We start from the raw sequence: 21,158 nt of genomic DNA on the forward strand, positions 1-21,158 counted from the left end.
AACAGTACAGTATGGTTGACTGTGTAGCTTTGATGTAAGGCGTCGCCCTTTCTGTAGTCTTCAAAGGAAATCTTTGCTGGCCTGTGATCGGTCAAATGTTTTTCGCTGAGCTGCCTTCAATTTCACTATGAGATACTCCAGGGGTGTAGAGATCGTAACTGATTGGAACCCCTGGAGTATTGAGGATGGTCTCTAGGACTCTTAATTATTAACAACACAATTTTAAAGATGTCAGCCTATTTGACCCCTGTGACCCTGAATGATGGTCAAGGTCATTCATTTGAACAAACTTGGTAGCCCTTCATCCCAGCATGCTACAGGCCAAATATCAGTACCCTTGGCCTTTCGGTTATTGAGAAGAAGTTGTTTGAATGAAAAGGTTAAAAAGTTTTAAGTTAACCAAAAGAATTTGCTAATGTTAAAGAAAACATAATTTTTTATTTTTTTTTTTATTTCTAACAGCTAAAATCTATTGAAATTCTGTTTTCAAATGGATCTATTATTAGGCTTTTTTGGCATTTTGTGAAGAAACATGATATGTATGTCATAGTAAATTTGGACTAAGGGAGTCCACTTTAGCTGAAGAATACATTCACACTATGTAAAGAATTAAGATTAGTTGTATTAACAATAGACTTGGATAATAGTGGATAGATGTGGACATATGTAGACACAAGAAGAGATGTAAGGAGCCCTTGATTCCTCCCCCTCACCGTGTCCTAATTATGTCACTTTGTTACAATCTCTCCTACCAGTACAATATAAATGGTGTATTGATCGCCCCATGGGAATAGCCGCTCACAAAACGACATTCCTGAAAAACCTACGCATCTCGGTCACAAGCTGACGGTTGTCTCGGAATGTATCGGATGCTGGACTCAGATCCTCTAGAATCTTGTTTTCATCTTCTACATTATTTTCCTGGATGTAGCCTGAAAAATAAATGTAAATGAGTCAGTCTAAATGTCAATGAAAACACCTCTATTTATTTCAAAACAAGTTTCATTTATCACAATTGTTAGGTATGTGCTGTGACAGCAAATATGAATTCTTGTCAATACAATAATGGTCAAGACAGACTCGATCCACACCTTTCCATATCTGGTCCCAGTTTCATTGAAATTTCTTAATTTATCAAATAACTAAATTTTATCCTTAGTCAGTTATATTTGTGGATAAAAAATAAGTGATTTTATCTAAAAACAAGAAAATGAAAAATTCAAATGTTTTTTAATTTTTTGCGATCTGTATTTAAGGTTATATATGATTTTACCATTTAGTTATATTTTGCAGATCAAATTTCCGTGAAATGACAAAAATATCATCCTCGTAAAAAAATTCCCATTATGTGGTATTATGAAGTTGTTCTATGAAGATTCAAGAATTGTTAAAGGTTACTGTGCCACTGACAACTGCCTATTTAGAATTAGATCTCTTAGAATTGTACTGAAATCCCGAATATTTCCTGTCTCCATGTTTGAAAGGTTTTTATTATTACTCTGCTTATTCCCATTGAAACAAGGGTTCTGATGCCCTTCACAGGGTTTAGTTCATTTTGCCAATTTAATCTCAACAAAAGAAGCAGAACGTCATCAATAAACAATTAACTATCAGCATTTATAGCGGCATTAGTTGGACAGAGAGCCCATGATCAGGTGTACCATATAATCACAATAAACATTTATTGCCCCGGTGTGAGGGAGACATGAAGATTTGTTTCCCCAAGCAAATCATATTTCCCGAAGCATGCTACAGGCCAGTATCATTACGTCCTGGGCCTCCTCTTCATTATTCACAAAGGGTTGTTAAAAGATTTAAGCCTATATAACGCCTGTGACCTTGAGTGAAGGTCAAGGTCATTCATGTAACCCTGGTCAATATTAGCCACAATATACCGCTCGGCTAGAGAGAACTTCTCTTTAGATCGATCGGTTGAGCGTCAGACTAGTAATCCAGAGGTCCCAAGTTTGATCCCTGGAAGAGGCAGGTATTAAATTTAATGTAAGTCTCAATATCAGGTCGCTAGGGCTTTTAGTAATTGACTCTTTTTAGTTGTTTAAAAATTGTAGTCTTTTTGACCTCTGAGACCTTGAACAAAGGTCGAGGTCATTCATTTGAACAAAGTTGTAGCCCTTCATGTCAGCATGCTACTGATCTATCAGTACCCTGGGCCTCAATTTAGTTATTCACAAAAAGTTGTTTAAAGATTTTAGCCTTTCTGACCCCTGTGACCCTGAATGAAAGTCAAGGTCATTCATTAAAATACATTTGGTAGTCTTTCATGCCAGCATGCTGCAGGTCCAATGTGAGTACTCTTGGCCTTTCGGTTATAGAGAAGTTATTTGAATGAATAGTTAATGATGTTGGATGGTGCACGGCACACAAATAAGGACGAAGCATGATGACTAAAGGTCATCCTCACACGTCGGGTCAGATGACTTACAAATAGCCTAATTGACACTTTTGGAGTTTTGGTCCCGCCCCTTAGGCCCCCAGGGGGTCAGCACCATCATTTGTACAGTTTTGAATCCAAACCTTATAAGGATGCTACTATTTAAGCATTGGTTGTCATATTTTTGGCATGCATTTGTATGTAACATACATTGGGTGTTCTAACATAGCCAATGGTGTGCATTATATTAGCGCACCATGATGTACACTATAATTGACGAGCTAGAATACCCAATATATGTTACACACAAATGCATGCCAAAATATGACAACCAATGCTTATATTAACATCTAAATAGTCATTTCCATTATAAAAAGAAAAAGGGTGAAAATTAAGTAAGGAAATAAAAGTTATATGTTTGATAAGTGAAAAATATCATTTGATGGAACAGCCAATTATTTGGCGGGAAAGAGTTGAGATCTTGCAACTTCCAGTATGTTGCCACAGACAATCGACTATACAATAAAAGTAGATGAAATAGTCCCATCGATAAAATGGGATATACAACGATAAGTACAAAATTTTAATCAATTTCAAATATTTTAATAAGAATATATTTCCATATTGATCAATTTTTAGAATATGTTATATTTTTCAGTGAATTATTCATAGCGCCCTAATTGCACATCCAATAAATGCAATCTAACGATCCTTTAATTGTTATATGTACATTTCACTTTCTAGTTCAAAGTAAAACATAATTTAGATCAAAGTGAACAATAACATTTCCGGCTTCAGCCATTTAACCTCAACAGCCAAGTTCAATGTGATAAAAAAATAGTCCCTAAAAAAATTGGAAAGATAACACGATTTCAAAGTTTTCAACAGATTTTCAAGTTTACATTCAATTATCAAGACATTAAAAAGATTTTTTAGGAGTTTCATAACCAAACTGGTTCATTCAACTACAATGTCCCGCGCGGACTAACATGGTGTCAGTAAACAAGACTCACATCCATTTATGTAGATATTACTACACCAAGTCTAGGCTGCATTTATTGGCTCATAATGCAGATTACAATTATCATTAGAGTAATGGGAGTCGCTGTGGCAAAATGTAAATATTAGAAAATAACATACATTGGGCTTAGTAGCAACATATAGACCTGTACTGTGCAGTGGTAATGTAAATATTGCATCATGGACCGATCTTGGTTAGTTTCTGAGAAGAAAAAGAGAAGTCGTTTTATATTACAATAGCCATGCAAATTGACGCCCCCAGGGGTCAGCACCATTCTTTGTACAATTTTGAATCACAACCATATAAGGATGCTACTATTGCACATGCTTAGTTTTAGATAAGAAGTCATTTATATGGAATTAGCCTAATTGACCCCTTTTGGGCCCACTCCTTAGGCCCCCGAGGGGTTAGCCTAACCATTTGTATATTTTCATTTGGTTCTCCATAAGAAATTCCGATCAGGGGTTATGAAGAAGTCAATTGTTGACGGACAGATGTTGGACACCGGACTTGACGGACAGACGCTGAACGCCGGACTTGACGGACAGAAGCTGGACGCCGGACGCAGCGGTATTTTTGCATAAGCTTCTTCGGACCTAATGAGCTATAATCATGCATCAAATGCATATGACCCATCTTACTACACAATGAAATGAGGGTAGGGTTTATGAGCTACAAACTTCAAGCTTGCAAAATTTAATTGTAAATTTCGAGGAACAATGTTTTTATTTAAGATTTTTGTAAAATATTATTACCCTCAGTATCTTATATGCAAATACGAAATTGAATGTGAAATTGACACGAGTTTTCATTTTCTGTTTTGCTTATTTATTGTTTTTTGTATAAGGACAAAAATATGCCAAAAGATGATTTTGACATATATAAATGATCCAGGGAAATAAAGAAAATTAGTGTTCCACTATACAAGAAGACACAACATGAATATACCATAGTCTCCCAAACCACGCACCTCGCTCAACATACACGCAACACACCGCATACATGGGAGGACCGTCCTTACAAGGACCATAGCTGTTAATAGGACGTTAATTAATCAAACAAACAAACAAACCATAAGAAATTCCGATCAGGGGTTATGAAGAAGTCAATTGTTGACGGACAGACATTGGACGCCGGACTTGACGGACAGACGCCGGAGGCCGGACTTGACGGACAGACACTGGACGCCGGACGCAGTGGTATTTTTGCATAAGCTTACCTTAGTTCTTCGGACCTAATGAGCTAATAATCAAATGCATATGACCCATCTTTCAACACAATGAAAAGAGGGTAGGGTTATGAGCTACAAACTTCAAGCTTGCAAAATTTAATTGTAAATTTCGAGGAACAATGTTTTTATTTAAGATTTTTGTAAAGTATATTACCCTCAGTATCTTATATGCAAATACGAAATTGGATGTGAAATTGACACGAGTTTTCATTTCTATTTTGCTTATTTATTGTTTTTTGTATAAGGACAAAAATACATATGTATGCCAAAAGATGATTTTGACATATATAAATGATCCAGGGAAATAAAGAAAATTAGTTAGCATTAGTAACAAGAGGACCAAGGGTCTAAACGGTCATCTAACTACCTTGGCAACAATTGTGAAGGAAATTAATTAGATATGGACAATGTCTGGCAAGTATCAGCTAAATTACAGTGGTAGACATTGAGAAGAAGTTCAAAATGTGTTTTCAATATGGCGGCTGTGGCAGCTATCTTAGATTTTGAATCAATCCGAAAAATAACAACACTTTGTCTGGACCATGTCAGAATCATTTAAGGCAAGTTTCAGCCAAATCGCACTGGTAGAACTTGAGAAGAAGTTCAAAATGTTTTTTCAAGATGGCCGCTGTAACGGTCATCTTGAATTTCAGATTAACAACACTTGGCGAGACCATGTCAGGATCATTTCAAGCAAGTTTCAGTTTAATTCCACAAGTAGAAGGAGAAGTCCAACATGTGTTTTCAAGATGACGGCTTGGCCATCTTGGATTTCAGCTAAATTTCGTAGGCGGAGCTTGAGAAAAAGTTTAAAATTTTACAAGTTTACAGATGCATGACTGATAGCTGATGGCACACGGTGAACGACAACAAACGAAGCACACGGTGCATGATAACAAACGAAGCACAATGACTACACATCAAGCAGAGCCTAACCTAACAAACTGACACATGTATTTATAATATAACTGGCCCATACAGCAATGCCATACGGCCATGTCATAAATATCTTAAGACACATGTGTAACAACATTATTATGACATTACATATAGTTTTGAAGTCATAATCTATATATGACATCACATGATTGTCTCAGCGGGCAGAAACGTCACATCTGGACTGGATTATCATTCATGTGATTGCGTTTATTCATGCATATGGCTGATGGCTTATTTTGGGGTTTTGGTTTCTTCACAGGAACATTTTATATTGTATTATCACATAATTGCCTGTCCAAATATCATAATACACATGTGTATTGATACTATTATGACGTCCCATGTAGTAGTTTTGAAGTCACAATTTATATATGACATCACATAATTGTCACAGTAGAGATGAAATTAAAAGTTTCACTTATTTTTTTCATTATTAAATGGAATCTTCCGATCGTAAAAACGTACAAATGTAATATGAAATTTATCAAACGCATTAAATAATCTGATTTTATTTACTATGATTTATAGTGCCTCTAGTGTACACTATAAAGTAACTGTAAAACCTGGTATATTGCATAGGTGTAACACAGTTTGTATCTTATCATTAACTGTAAAATGGTATATTGTATTCTACTAGGTGTAACACAGTTTGATAAATGTATCATGTAACTGTAAAACCTGGTATAATTTCTATCTCTAGGTGTAGTTTGATATCATCCTCACGCTGGTATATTGATTTCTATCCTCTAGGTGTAACACAGTTTGATATCTGTATCCATGTAACTGTAAAACCTGGTATATTGTATTTCTATCCTCTAGGTGTAACACAGTTTGATATCTGTATCCATGTAACTGTAAAACCTGGTATATTGTATTTCTATCCTCTAGGTGTAACACAGTTTGATATCTGTATCCATGTAACTGTAAAACCTGGTATATTGTATTTCTATCCTCTAGGTGTAACACAGTTTGATATCTGTATCCATGTAACTGTAAAACCTGGTATATTGTATTTCTATCCTCTAGGTGTAACACAGTTTGATATCTGTATCCATGTAACTGTAAAACCTGGTATATTGTATTTCTATCCTAGGTGTAACACAGTTTGATATCTGTATCCATGTAACTCTGGTATATTGTATTTCTATCCTCTAGGTGTATATCACATTAAGTAAAACTGGATATTGATATCTGTATCCATGTAACTGTAAAACCTGGTATATTGTATTTCTATCCTCTAGGTGTAACACAGTTTGATATCTGTATCCATGTAACTGTAAAACCTGGTATATTGTATTTCTATCCTCTAGGTGTAACACAGTTTGATATCTGTATCCATGTAACTGTAAAACCTGGTATATTGTATTTCTATCCTCTAGGTGTAACACAGTTTGATATCTGTATCCATGTAACTGTAAAACCTGGTATATTGTATTTCTATCCTCTAGGTGTAACACAGTTTGATATCTGTATCCATGTAACTGTAAAACCTGGTATATTGTATTTCTATCCTCTAGGTGTAACACAGTTTGATATCTGTATCCATGTAACTGTAAAACCTGGTATATTGTATTTCTATCCTCTAGGTGTAACACAGTTTGATATCTGTATCCATGTAACTGTAAAACCTGGTATATTGTATTTCATATCCTCTAGGTGTAACACAGTTTGATATCTGTATCCATGTAACTGTAAAACCTGGTATATTGTATTTCTATCCTCTAGGTGTAACACAGTTTGATATCTGTATCCATGTAACTGTAAAACCTGGTATATTGTATTTCTATCCTCTAGGTGTAACACAGTTTGATATCTGTATCCATGTAACTGTAAAACCTGGTATATTGTATTTCTATCCTCTAGGTGTAACACAGTTTGATATCTGTATCCATGTAACTGTAAAACCTGGTATATTGTATTTCTATCCTCTAGGTGTAACACAGTTTGATATCTGTATCCATGTAACTGTAAAACCTGTATTTACTTCCTAGGTGTAACACATTTGATATCTGTATCCATGTAACTGTAAAACCTGGTATATTGTATTTCTATCCTCTATGTAACACAGTTTGATATCTGTATCCATGTAACTGTAAAACCTGGTATATTGTATTTCTATCCTCTAGGTGTAACACAGTTTGATATCTGTATCCATGTAACTGTAAAACCTGGTATATTGTATTTCTATCCTCTAGGTGTAACACAGTTTGATATCTGTATCCATGTAACTGTAAAACCTGGTATATTGTATTTCTATCCTCTAGGTGTAACACAGTTTGATATCTGTATCCATGTAACTGTAAAACCTGGTATTTGTATTTCTATCCTCTAGGTGTAACACAGTTTGATATCTGTATCCATGTAACTGTAAAACCTGGTATATTGTATTTCTATCCTTAGGTGTAACCAGTTTGATATCTGTATCCATGTAACTGTAAAACCTGTATATTGTATTTCTATCCTCTATGTGTAACACAGTTTGATATCTGTATCCATGTAACTGTAAAACCTGGTATATTGTATTTCTATCCTTAGGTGTAACACAGTTTGATATCTGTATCCATGTAACTGTAAAACCTGGTATATTGTATTTCTATCTCTAGGTGTAACACAGTTTGATATCTGTATCCATGTAACTGTAAAACCTGGTATATTGTATTTCTATCCCTAGGTGTAACACAGTTTGATATCTGTACATGTAACTGTAAACCTGGTATATTGTATTTCTATCCTCTAGGTGTAACACAGTTTGATATCTGTATCCATGTAACTGTAAAACCTGGTATATTGTATTTCTATCCTCTAGGTGTAACACAGTTTGATATCTGTATCCATGTAACTGTAAAACCTGGTATATTGTATTTCTATCCTCTAGGTGTAACACAGTTTGATATCTGTATCCATGTAACTGTAAAACCGGTATATTGTATATCTATCCTTAGGTGTAACCAGTTTGATATGATCCATGTAACTGTAAAACTGGTATATTGTATTTCTATCCTCTAGTGTAACACAGTTTGATATCTGTATCCATGTAACTGTAAAACCTGGTATATTGTATTTCTATCCTCTAGGTGTAACACAGTTTGATATCTGTATCCATGTAACTGTAAAACCCGCAGCTGGTATATTGTATTTCTATCACTGTTTTTGTTGGTTCCAAAAGGAGTGTTTAATAAATTTAAAGTCATGTGTGTGTGTGTACATTGTTCTTCTGTCAGCCATATTAACTTACCCTTCTCATTCAGCTCCTTATTGATGTTGTGAATGACAGAAGCAAATTTCTGTTGGTTATAAGCGAGACACTCCATTTCTGTTTTGTCTGTATGGAGTAAAACCCCAGAGTTAATACATGTGTGTGTGTAATCACACGGTACAGATGTGGTGGTCTAACAGACCATGTAATGTGACAGGGAGATCCCTAACAGGGAGATCCCTATAGCTGTGATGTCACGGGAAAGTCCTTCATTAACCTGGATATATTCCAATATAGAGCATCCCCGTAGTTACAGATCAATAACACAGTGTAAGCAGGAAATCCCTTCAGTAGTATCACACAGAAATCTTTAGGGCTCTCACAGCAACCCAGGTTCCGTATGGGGATGTGTAAAGCACATGTTGTGTATGTGTGTATCCCACTCACAGACGACACTCCACACTCGGGTACCAAGTCGGTATGACACAGCTCTGTACCTAGCACCTACTGGAGAGTTCATCAATACATTGATTTACACTCTATCAAATACACCAGTATTCTGGGTCCAGTCATGTACAGAACAAACACATCAGCTGCTTATACCAGAGCCTCTGTAGAACCATCATGGCTGCCAACCAATGTTATGGTTAGGCCAAGCATGTAAACACTCTCAGTAAACACTGAAGCAAGCAAACGGAGGACGTCCAATTCCTTTATCCATCATGGCTTCCACATCACAGACAACAACACTACATATATATACACATGCCTGTTCTGGCAAATTTACCAAAGATAGCCATATCAGAACAATGCAATGAAGATTTTAACATCTACCAAGAGACAATTCTACAGGACAATCGCAGCATCCATGATCCACAGCTGTGGATTTCCACTGTAATATGGTAGTTAATAAGCCTGGTGAGGTTTGCATATATATATATATGTATGTATGTTATTGATCTATAAAGAAGCGACTCGTTACACTGTTATTCTGGTCAGGTACAATGCAAGCCCCTCAATGATTACGATAACAACGACAACACCACGCCAGTGAGCGGCATGGTACCCAGACTTGGCCCTGGAAGCTGATTGATTGACAAATGTTTATGACTAGGCTTGCTTTACAAATCACCCACCATTGTTACCACCTTCATTACAAACTCATACATAATGGCCAATAAAAATTTCATGCATGTTCATGGATCAATATGGTCGCCTAATTATCCTAGCTATAAGTACAATACTGTACATCATATCAATAAATAGAAATGATCAATCATGGAAGAAATTACTTTTGCTTTCTTCAAATTCAGCAGTAAAATTTAATACACACAGCTTTTATGCAGATAAACACTACTTTTTCTGCCCTTTTTATAGGGTTTATTGAAGGGTGAATGAAACAGAATTTATTTAATTTGTAAAACCCTACACAACACGTGTAGCGAAGTCATCAATCAATAATTAAGACCTAATGTGTTCTGCTAAGCATGGCAATATCCTCAACACCCGCAGTAGTATATATATAATTTGATGCAGAACCTATATATCTCCTGTAACAAAATCCAGTATAGCTTGAACCCCTACAAATGAAAAAAAAATTGTGATTGCAGCTATATGTGTGTTTGACCTAGATTTTAGGGGACAGGCATGCATACAGAGAGGAAATCAAGTTACATTTTTCAGGTTCAACCAGCGAATTCATTTTTTTATGTGTTACAATGCTAATGTTAGAGACATTACATGTTGTAAAGCATTGTTCAATCCATGGGATTGGGGCATTTATACAACTTCCAACTCTTCTCCAGAAAAGGGAAGGGGTGCTTATTATGGCAAATATGGTACATTATAGTATACACAGTCCTTGAAGGTAAACTCTATAGGGTTGATCTACATCACTGTGTCTCTATAATATACAAAAAATATTTTAGGGACATAATTTGGATTAAACAGGCTAAAACCAGAGTGGCAGAAAAATACCCCTGCTGCACATACCGTATTCGACCCAATAAGCGCCCAGGGCGTTTAAAAAATTGAAAAGGTGCTAATAAGACATAATTATTGCAAATCTAGACAGTTTTGTGTAGTTTTGGTCTTATTTATGCGTGGGCAATTGAAATCGAGGCCTCAAAAAGCGGGAGGGGCGTTTATAGGGACATGGGCGCTAATTGGGTTGAATACGGTAGTTAGTAATAACTCCATTAATAGGGACTAATAGAATCTTACATGGGTCTGTCAAGTGGACAGGGATATCTTTACCCAAGTGAAAGATTATGGTTGGTCAAACCAAAGCTTGCCGAGGGTTGGCAGCCAACATCTTTCATGAGGGTTGAGATATCCCTGTCCAATTGATAGACCCATGTTTGATTCTTTTTCTTCCATCCTGTCGCCGACAATAGGCACTGCATGTATTGATGACCTCACGTCATTGTCTAGCGAGCGTGAGCTGTCTTTTCCCTACCCCAGTAAAAGACAGAGTTATCTTTTCCCTCTCAACCGCGGGATAACCCTATCAAGAATGCGAGAAATTGCAGAACCCAATAAAGTTTACTCAACTTTTTACCAAATTTCATCAAAATTTGTCTAGTAGTTTAGGAGGAGTTCACTGGACAATGTTGGACTGTCACCGCTCCTGCCCCCGTGGGATAAGAGACAAAATTTATACAAACTTTGTTCCACTTCCCCAAATGATGTTTCTGACCACATTTGGTTACAATTCATGTAGAACTCTATGACTAGTAGCGATTTAAAGGATTTAACTCTTTTTTCCCTATGGGGCTCCACCCCTCCTATCCCCTGGGGGTCAGAGCCAAAATTTATACAAACTCTGTTTCCCTCTTCCAAATGAAGGTTTGGGGTTTTATAAGTTTAACGTGCTATTAACAGCCAGGGTCTTATAAAGACGTGCCAGGTTTGTTGGTGGAAGAAAGCCAGAGTACTCAGAGAAAAATCACTGACCAGATTCAAACTCGCAACCAAGAGGTGGAGGGCTTGTGGCAATAGGTCAAGACATCTTAACCACTCAGCCACCACGGCCTTGACTCCTCCAAATGATATTCCTGGCCAGTTACAATCCATGTAAAACTCTATGACTATAGTAGCAATTTAAAGGAAATAATGATGGACAAAAAATCCATTGTTAGTAACACTGATCTTTTGACCTCAAAATCAACCCCAATTAAGCTGCGTAAACTCATACGCGAAGAATTGTTTGAAGTTTCAATAAAATTCATCAATCTGTTCTCATCGGAAAAACCAAAAAAAAAAAAAATCCAGACAGACCGATGAGTTTTAACACTATAGTCCCCTCCAGTGTTACTGGCGACGGTCTAAAAAGGACTTTAGATTAGAGGTTGAAGGAGGGGACAGTCAAATCACCATAGTCATACGGATGAAATGACAATTTAAGAAAAACAGCATGTTTTTCTCTCTCTGCAAATGTTTCTTCAACTTACATATTATTTAAATAATAACGATAACTTATATTTTGATCGCATTAAATGGTTATAAGCATATTTTTTCTCGTCAATAATCTTGCAGACAAATATAATGGAGTCTGCCAATGATTCTGATGTAGAAGCTCTAATTTGATTTTAATGATTATCAATTAAAAGGCTACATTAAAGTTGCTATATATCACAAAGGTTGACTTTTTCACTAGTTCAAGCACTATGGCATTCAAAGGGAAGGAACTCATACACATTGCCCATGGGCAAAGAGCACAGTAATTTCATCAGATATAGTTTGGAACTTTTAAGTACCTATTTGACTTAAGAAAACATATATAAAACTTTCTATTGCATAAATCATTATGACTTACCTTTATATAACATTGCTTTTGTAACATTCAAAAAGAATTAGTCACACTCAACAAAATCTACTGCAAAAGAAAATACAGCAATATAGAATATAACAAAAGGCCCAATGAGCCTTAACGGTCATATGGCTATTCACAATACATATAAGAAAGACAGTATGCAGTAAGTTCAGTAAGTCGTTACTTGATCCCTGTAACCTTGAATAAAGATCAAAGATCATTATATGAACAAACTTTGTAGGCCTTCATCATAGCATGCTACAGCCTAATGGATGGATTCAGGTTTGCCAAATGTACCTAGAAATAGCGTTTACACATAAGTATCAGACATCATTAAAATGACTTTTTTTTTTTGCGGCTTGCATGTAAAACAAAAACAACAAAGAAACCATAGGCCTCCTGACAGTCATCATTGATAGATCTTTTTAAGTCAAAAAAAAGATAAATCTCTTTTCTGCAGTATTTTTTTTTTTTTTTTTTTTTTTACACATTTTAATTAAAGCCTTTGATGTCATTGGGACATCATAATCTACTCAAGTTATCATGTTCACAAAGTTAAATAATATACAAAGTTTCATGAAACTGAGTGTATATTTGCTCAAGTTATCATGTTCACAAGGTAAATTATTAATTATTTGTGCAAAGTGCAATAACTCTGATTTCTGACCTCATCCAAGATCTTTCCAATCTTAGTCTAAATACAAAATTTCATGAAACTGAATATATATTTGCTCAAGTTACCATGTTTTCACAAGGTAAAATATTAATTATTTGTACAAAGGGCAATAACTCTTTAAGTTACAATCGAATCACACTGATTTTTGAACCAAAATTATTCCAATGTTAGTCGAATCAAGCTGATTTTTAAATTCGTCCGAGACTTTTCCAATGTTACTCTACATATTAAGTTTCATTAAACACGGTAAAATTTTACTCAAGTTATTGCGTTCACAAGGAAATGTTAACTGACGTCGCGCATCGGACTACGACGATACACAACGACAGCCAAAAGACTATCACAAAATGTCACCATGACCTATGGTCAGGTGACCTAAAAATCATATGATGGTTTGATCTTTTTTGACAGAATGGCAACAAACATTTAGACAATGATTTCTTGAATATGCATCAATGAATCAAAAATAGGATACAATGCACAAAGGTTTGTTTGAAGAAAACTTTTGTATACTTGTATAGCAATACTCTCAATATATTTAGCTATGTTCTACTGACCGCCAAGCTTGAGAATTTGTAAGAGTATGTCTAAATGTTGATATATAGTTTTGTTTCAGCAGCCAATAAAACTTTTAAACAAGTTTCTGCTTCATACGGGTATGCTGTACAATTTCCACCAATTACTTTAGGATTAATGTACTCTAACAGAGAGAATACCAGTTCCTACAATTCCATGACTACACAGAATGTTCCATTTTACAAATCAGTCTTTCCATCACTTGAAAGCAATAAACTGAACATTATTTCTATAGAAGTGGCCATTTTTGTTTAAAATTGTTATTTTTCTAATATTTCAGTACAGTAATTAAATTAGTATATTATAAAGAAAAGTTTTTTTTGCACAAATTAGACATCTTATAGAAACCTTGAGGAGGAACAAAAAATTCTATATTATAACCAATAATTTGTTATCAGCATGTTCATTATAAACATGTTTTACTCCATATGTGTCTGATTACCGGGACAAATGTGTTTTAGTAGAAGAACTTCTATATATGATATGATGGGAAGCGTTGATCTGTCTTTAAGACTGGTTTGTAAAACTTGCTGACATTATATGTTAAACCAACTACATCAACATATGACATCAGAATATTACATCCGTTCAAAGGGAACTACCAATTAGGGGCAGGGAGATTGTGTTGATGATCATGATGTATAGTATGGTGGCTGTTATGACGTGAAAAGAGAATGCAAACTAATGCATGTTCTGTCTGCACCACGAGTAACCTTCCCAGCCTACATTATAGATGATGTAGCTAGACGAGAGACATCACAGGTCCTACCTCCATTAATTTTTCACTACATTTGATTTTTACAGGATGATGCTCACCAACGATGTAGCACTCAGTAAAACCACTAGCTACACATACTGGGTTTTACCAGAGGAAACGTTTCCACTTACTGACGAATGGTTACTGCCTTACCAGACCAACGACTGATGGACTACCTTATGAAAAATGAATTGGATCTGGCCATTTTAATGTGTTTCCACACATAACTTGCTGAGTTGAGAGTGTTAAGAAGGATCGAGCTTTACTTGGTCATATGTGACAAGAGTGTATGGACACCTAAAATTCTCTAAAATCAAGACAATAAGTTCCATTACAGGGAGTGCCCTCAATACCATAGTAGGCTTCGACCAGTCGACATTGGTAGGACCAATCATTCGTTTCTCCTTTATTAACATCCAGGGAGAAAAGCTTTATTTTGTTTTACATCCTATAAACAGAAAGCCATTTAAGGATGCATGTACTTAATTCAAAAATTCAAGAAACTGAAGGTCCAAAAATAAAACCCAACCTATATGGTCAGTACCCGGCAACCACCTCTGTAAGATTCAAACTCGCTGTCCACAGAATAAGTGCAGTAATTTGACCACTTGACCCCTGCAGGACAAAAGAAAAATTAAACATTCTATAAAATTTGGATTTCAGATTTCTAATTTGGACTTATTTGGGTATGTTCAAAGGTGAGGTGTGACATCATTAATGCAATGGTGTTAAACAACTCCTTTTTAACACACTAATATTTAGTACTCTAGGGTATCAGTGGGGCTCTCAAGGGGAGCATGAAATGGTGCAAATACATAATTCTGCATCAAAATACTACCGCCATTGAAAAGATATAACAATTTTCATTGAAATTGGTTGATATCTATTCTAAATTTCAACAAATAAGAAGCCTCTATTTTATTACCAAGGCCATTGAGGTTTTCTAATTCAATTCCTTAATTTACTGGTATTCTAGATCTGATTAGAGAACTTTGTTTTTCTTAAAGTATTTTGACTATGATTGGGAACTTTGTTTTGAGGTTTTTTCCCCAGCTAGCAGGTCTTTTAGTAATGCTCTCTGGAAATTATACAAATTGAAACCATGGGTTTGCTAGTCACATGATCACAGAAGTTCTAGGTTTACACCCAGTGAGATTTTCTACAAATATATAGCTGGACAGGAAATGGTTCAATTGACTTCATGAATCTCTGATATTTATTTACTGCCAGGTGTCGCACATCCTTTCCCTAATTTGCTGTTATCTTATATTCTGGATAGGCACTGCCACTTTTGAATATGGATTCAGAACTCCTACAAGCTTAAGCCTTTTACAATTATCACAACATTTTTCTGATACAGTCATAACTACTAACTAGTACCAGTTACCTATATATATATAGCTAGAAAGCTTTGAATTTGTACTCAATAATTATTATTAGATACCATCAAGACACTAGCTTGTTCAATGTTATCAGAGATAGTTTACATCGCCTCTTGTAATGACTTGTACTGGATGACCGCTGATGGCCAGTGTTTTAAAAGCTTGACCGAGACAATGGGGTGTCTAGAGTTAGTACTAAAACCACCACGTCTAAAGCTGGAGTTGACCCAAAAAGCAAAGATATCATTTTGGATTACATTCAAGCCTGTTTATAACCAGAATTTGTAATTGTCTCCTTATCTTGCTTGTCACCCAAAATTACAATCCATTTGACAAAAGAAATACATGATAAATCTTTTTTGGCCAAGTCTCAGTACTATGATAAAATTTTCCCTAGTAGACACACTAACTCAAAATCCATAAAAAAAATAATGTGTAACTTGACCAAGTTTTAGTAAAAATGGAAATGATTAACACTATTTTTCAAAATCCATTAAAATTCTGGGTTACCAAAATTACCAAAACAGGGCAGAAAAATGTCTTAATCTCAACAACTTGACCAAGCTTCAATTCAATTAGATGAGACTGACTTAACTTAATTTCTGTGACTGTGACCCAAAAATACCTTGACCAGGTTTCATTTACACTAGATGTGATTAACTTTATCACAAATACACACATTTCAGGCAGTTTTGCTGTATTCTATTCAAAGCTTCCTAACTTGGAGTAAATTGATCCCATTGAGAGCACAGACCATCATCTTTACTTGGAGCATTGCTTTGGCGGAATACCGTATACATGTATCAGAATGTATAAATAAACCTGATCACCTGATTTGCCATTTTTTCTATTACTGTTAATTATAATCTTTATTCTACAATAAAGCATTACTATAGATTTGTTAGAAGACTATATATACACTGCCTAGCTTTCACGGGTCAATGATTTACTGACACACCAATACAATACATGTTCCTTCCCTGAACAACAGATTTTGGACAAGAAAATAACAGAGAGAGTTCATTTCACAGATTCAATCTTAAGACTTGGTAGTGATCATATATCAGCAGTTTGTCATTTGTACCCTCCAATTGGTGCCAATCAACTTCTTCTTTAATTGATATTTTTAGTGCAGAAACCTACCAGTACTCTTTATTTTTATCAAAACTAAATGTGTATGGTCCCACAAACTAAACATATAATACAATATCTTTATGACTGTTTATAAAACAATCGAAAATTGTGCAATTCAAAATGACCTAAATGATCCACCCATGTTTTTCTCAGTAAAGACAAAGTCATATCTCTAGTTTATATAACCTTTTTAGATCATTTATCTTTCTTGATATTTGTCCTACTACAATATATGATATGAAACTGTAGAAGCTCAGTCAGTTTTAGTGAAAGCCTAAATATCCTCAGGTGTGGGTCCAACATAATGGAAGCCAGACATGATAAAGAGTTTACAAAATAAACAAAAAATCCCAAAGGGATCTTGGTGCCCACCAAAGAATGCTGTATGTCTAACAATGGAAAGAGGGATCTTTACCCTGTTTTTCAAACTTTTTCAAACATACTACATATAAAATTTGATACTGAACCCTTCAGCACTTTCTGAGAAACAACAGTAACAAACTTCAACAATGAAATCCAAGATGGCGGCAGATTGGCCATCTTGTTGACCGATCAGTCCAAAAAGGTACTATGCACAACAAGGGCCCAAGGGGAACCTATGTATGGAATTTGAGAGAGATCCCTTCAGCAATATCTGATAAATAGTAGTAACTATCAAAATCCAAGATGGCGACTGGTCGGCCATCTTGTTGGTTGATCAGTCCTAAAATCCAATATGCACAACTAAGGCCCTAGGGGAACCTACATATTAAATATGAGACAGATTCCTTCTGCACTTTTTGAGAAAAAGCGGTAAACAACTTTAACTATCTAACTCCAAGATGGCTGCCTGGCGGTCATCTTACTGACCGATCAGTTCCAAAATGCAATATGCACAACTAGGGCCCCAGGGAAACCTGAAATTTGAGAATGATCCATTCTGTTCTTTCAAAGAAATAACGACAACAAGAATTGTTCACGGACGGACGGATGGATGGAAGGATGGACAGACCATGGACCACGCACGAAAAGCGATTTGAAAAGCCACCATATGATGATAGTGGGCTAAAAATGACAGAGGTCAAAGCTGATGGAAGTCAGACGTAATAGAGGTCACATGTAATAGAGGTCAGATGTAATAGAGGTCAGACGTAATAGAGGTCAGATGTAATAGAGGTCAGATGTAATAGAGGTCAGATGTGATATAGGTCAGATGTGATATAGGTCAGATGTGATATAGGTTAGATGTAATAGAGGTCAGACATGATACAGGTCAGATGTGAAATAGGTCCAATGTAATAGAGGTCATGTGTGATATAGGTCACATAAATGATAGAGGTCAAATGTGATATAGGTCAGAAGTGATAGAGGTCAGATGTGACATAGGTCACATGATGGAGGTCAGATGTTATTTAGGTCAGATGTAATAGAGGTTATACAGTTAATGGAATTCAGACAAATGAGATGTCACAGGTGATTGAGGTCAGATGGACATGATAGAGTTCAGACATGGAAGAGGTCAAACCTGATGAAAGTCACATTGATTAATGAAAATACACTGTACATACTTTTTTTTTAATTTCATGTGTACTGTGTATCTTGAAACAGGGAATATCCCTATTTCCTCATTACAATAGACACCAGAACATATAGCACACCTGTTATCTTTCCTCCATTACCTGTATTTATTGACAGATCCTTGATCATTTGTGTGTATGTGTACCTTTCATTTGGTAATTGTGTGGATAAAACCTGATTGAACCATAACATGGCAGCTTCACGTGACAAGAATGTCCCAGAGAGGGTTCTGTTTTTACTAACAGTGATATCCTCAGGGCAATACCCATCTGTAAATATAGTGCCAGCACCTTAAAATATCAGTGTTACTAGGCCTATAAGTCACCATGGTGATGGTATCAAACATATCTCACAACAACAGGTCCATAATACATTATTATGGACCTTACATTGTCATGACACTCTTGTTATATCATTTCATTTGATCTGAATCAATATCACTTGATCTGCACATCTAACAACATCCTAATCCTCATTTCACTTACTCTTCATGTCACAATGAATGTCATTCAATGTGCTAGTACTGTATAAATGTTGTACCCAAACACATTCTAGCTGACCTTGACATTTCGATAAATCAACACCATATGACCTTGACATCATACTCAACATCATTTGATGTTGACATTATACACTATAAACATTGATTTGATATGACCATGAGGTTTATCTACCCTAACATTATTCTAAAAATCATTTGATCTTCACAATATACATGTACTGTAATGACTTTGACATTATAACAAACATCCATTTATCATATATGATTAGGTATGAGACAACAGATACCTGGATAGTCATAGAATAGACTAAGCCATATGACCTTTGAGGAATGATGCTTAAGATATGATAACTAATCATGAGTACACATCTAAAAGTAAATAACAATTGCTTCATTGTAATCAACTGATATGTCTTAATGATTAATACACTGAAATATCAGGCACAAAATAGCAAGGCCTTATATTTAATTTTGGCCCTGACAATGTATATTTGAACTTGCTGTAGCTGTTGGAAACACGTTTATAAGAAATTGGTCATGTTTTTTTGAAAGTTTAAGTTCAGATATCAGTTTAAATTTGAATTTGAAATAGGCATTTGGTCTATCTGTTCCATTGAGGTGTTTTATGCAATGTATTGTGCCAGATATGTTTGTATACTCAAAACAGACTTTTCCAATTTCAACTCGGATACTTCGAACTCACAATTTTTTCCCGAAACATAATATCGGATAATTCAAACTGGCCCATCAATATTCATTTAATTTGTTCAAACTAACCAAAGGTTTAACGTAATTGAATTCCGATACATGACATTGTACAACAGATTTTTTAAATTCTGTACATATACGACACAACATTTAGCTATGCCATAAATTATTCATGAAACAGATAATTAACGATGCAAATCATTATGGGGTATATATGTGCTAACAGATTGTAAAAGTAACAGTAGTTGTTATTTAATATCAATTATTTATATATTTTTACCGACGAAAACAGGTCTGGAAACTAAGACGGTCTAGTAAATAGCTATACTCAGCTTAGGAAATGCAAAATAAGACAGACTTGAAAATAGATTTGTTTTTAAAATAAACCTGGGATTTCTTACCAAAAAAGAAAACAAACTACAGCTTCCTTTGGCCCTGCCCTTCAAGTCCCCTCAGGTCCCCTGGGGGTCAGCCCAAACATTTGTTCAATTTGGAATCCCTACCCAATAATGTCAGACAGAAGTATAGCATAAACTTAAACTCATATGATCCAAGTGAGCTCATAAATGTGACATTCTTCTTCAGTAATCCCAAAATCAGACATCTTATAAGTTGATACCATCTCCTGAACAGCTCCAAACATCCAAAGTAACAATAAAAGCTGTGATCTGCATTTCGGTCTTGAGAGACCCATCGGCCTCCAAACTTGTCTCCAACTCACCTTTTTTATTCCAGTTGTCCTCCTGAACACACACACAGCAGCAAAGACACTTTCTTACACACCTGACACGCCTCTTTGACTTGGTTCCAGCTTTACTGTACTGTTTTTGTTTAAGTTTCTTTATTGGTTTACCGCAGTGCAATTGACACGGGATCAATAGGCCAAGACCACTGTCATCCAGACCGTTAGTAGTTATAGTCTCCACACATTCCTTATTGTCCTCTAAATGTTCCACTTTGTTGTCGGAATGGTCCGAGGCGTTGTCCAGAAGCCATACCTTACAGTCATTCTGATCAGCTATATCCCCCATCACAGCACAAAAAGGCAGAACTATCCCAACACATTGCTATAGACTCTGCTACTGTACTCTAGATACACTGTCCACAAGCATACTGTACACACAGGAATACTGCCAATCGTACATCACGTCAATAGACAAATCCAAAAACATTTTACCTTTCCTAAGAATCGACTCAGTTCAAACAGATCACACTTCAATCATGTGTAACGTGGATTCTCCTGGGAGCCAGCACTCCAGGAAGTATTGACAAC

General features: G+C 35.6%; 1 protein-coding gene across 3 annotated transcripts in view; it reads right to left on the reverse strand.

Moving 5' to 3' along the window:
* LOC138325364 (dystrobrevin beta-like) overlaps positions 1-21,158 on the reverse strand; it is a 52,211-nt gene that overhangs the window by 26,848 nt on the left and 4,205 nt on the right. The window contains exons 1-2 of one of the 3 annotated variants that reach the window (XM_069270959.1): positions 20,607-21,102; positions 828-932 (exon numbers count right to left, since the gene is read on the reverse strand). In XM_069270959.1, coding sequence (XP_069127060.1) covers positions 828-932; positions 20,607-20,916 — 415 coding nt within the window. In that variant the 5' untranslated portion in view covers positions 20,917-21,102. Of the gene's footprint in view, positions 1-827; positions 933-8,818; positions 9,837-20,606; positions 21,103-21,158 lie in introns of those variants that run through there. The other 2 variants (XM_069270960.1, XM_069270961.1) reach the window with 2 other exon arrangements.

Source organism: Argopecten irradians, chromosome 6 (assembly GCF_041381155.1).
Source record: "Argopecten irradians isolate NY chromosome 6, Ai_NY, whole genome shotgun sequence".
Classification (NCBI taxonomy): Eukaryota; Metazoa; Mollusca; class Bivalvia; order Pectinida; family Pectinidae; genus Argopecten; species Argopecten irradians.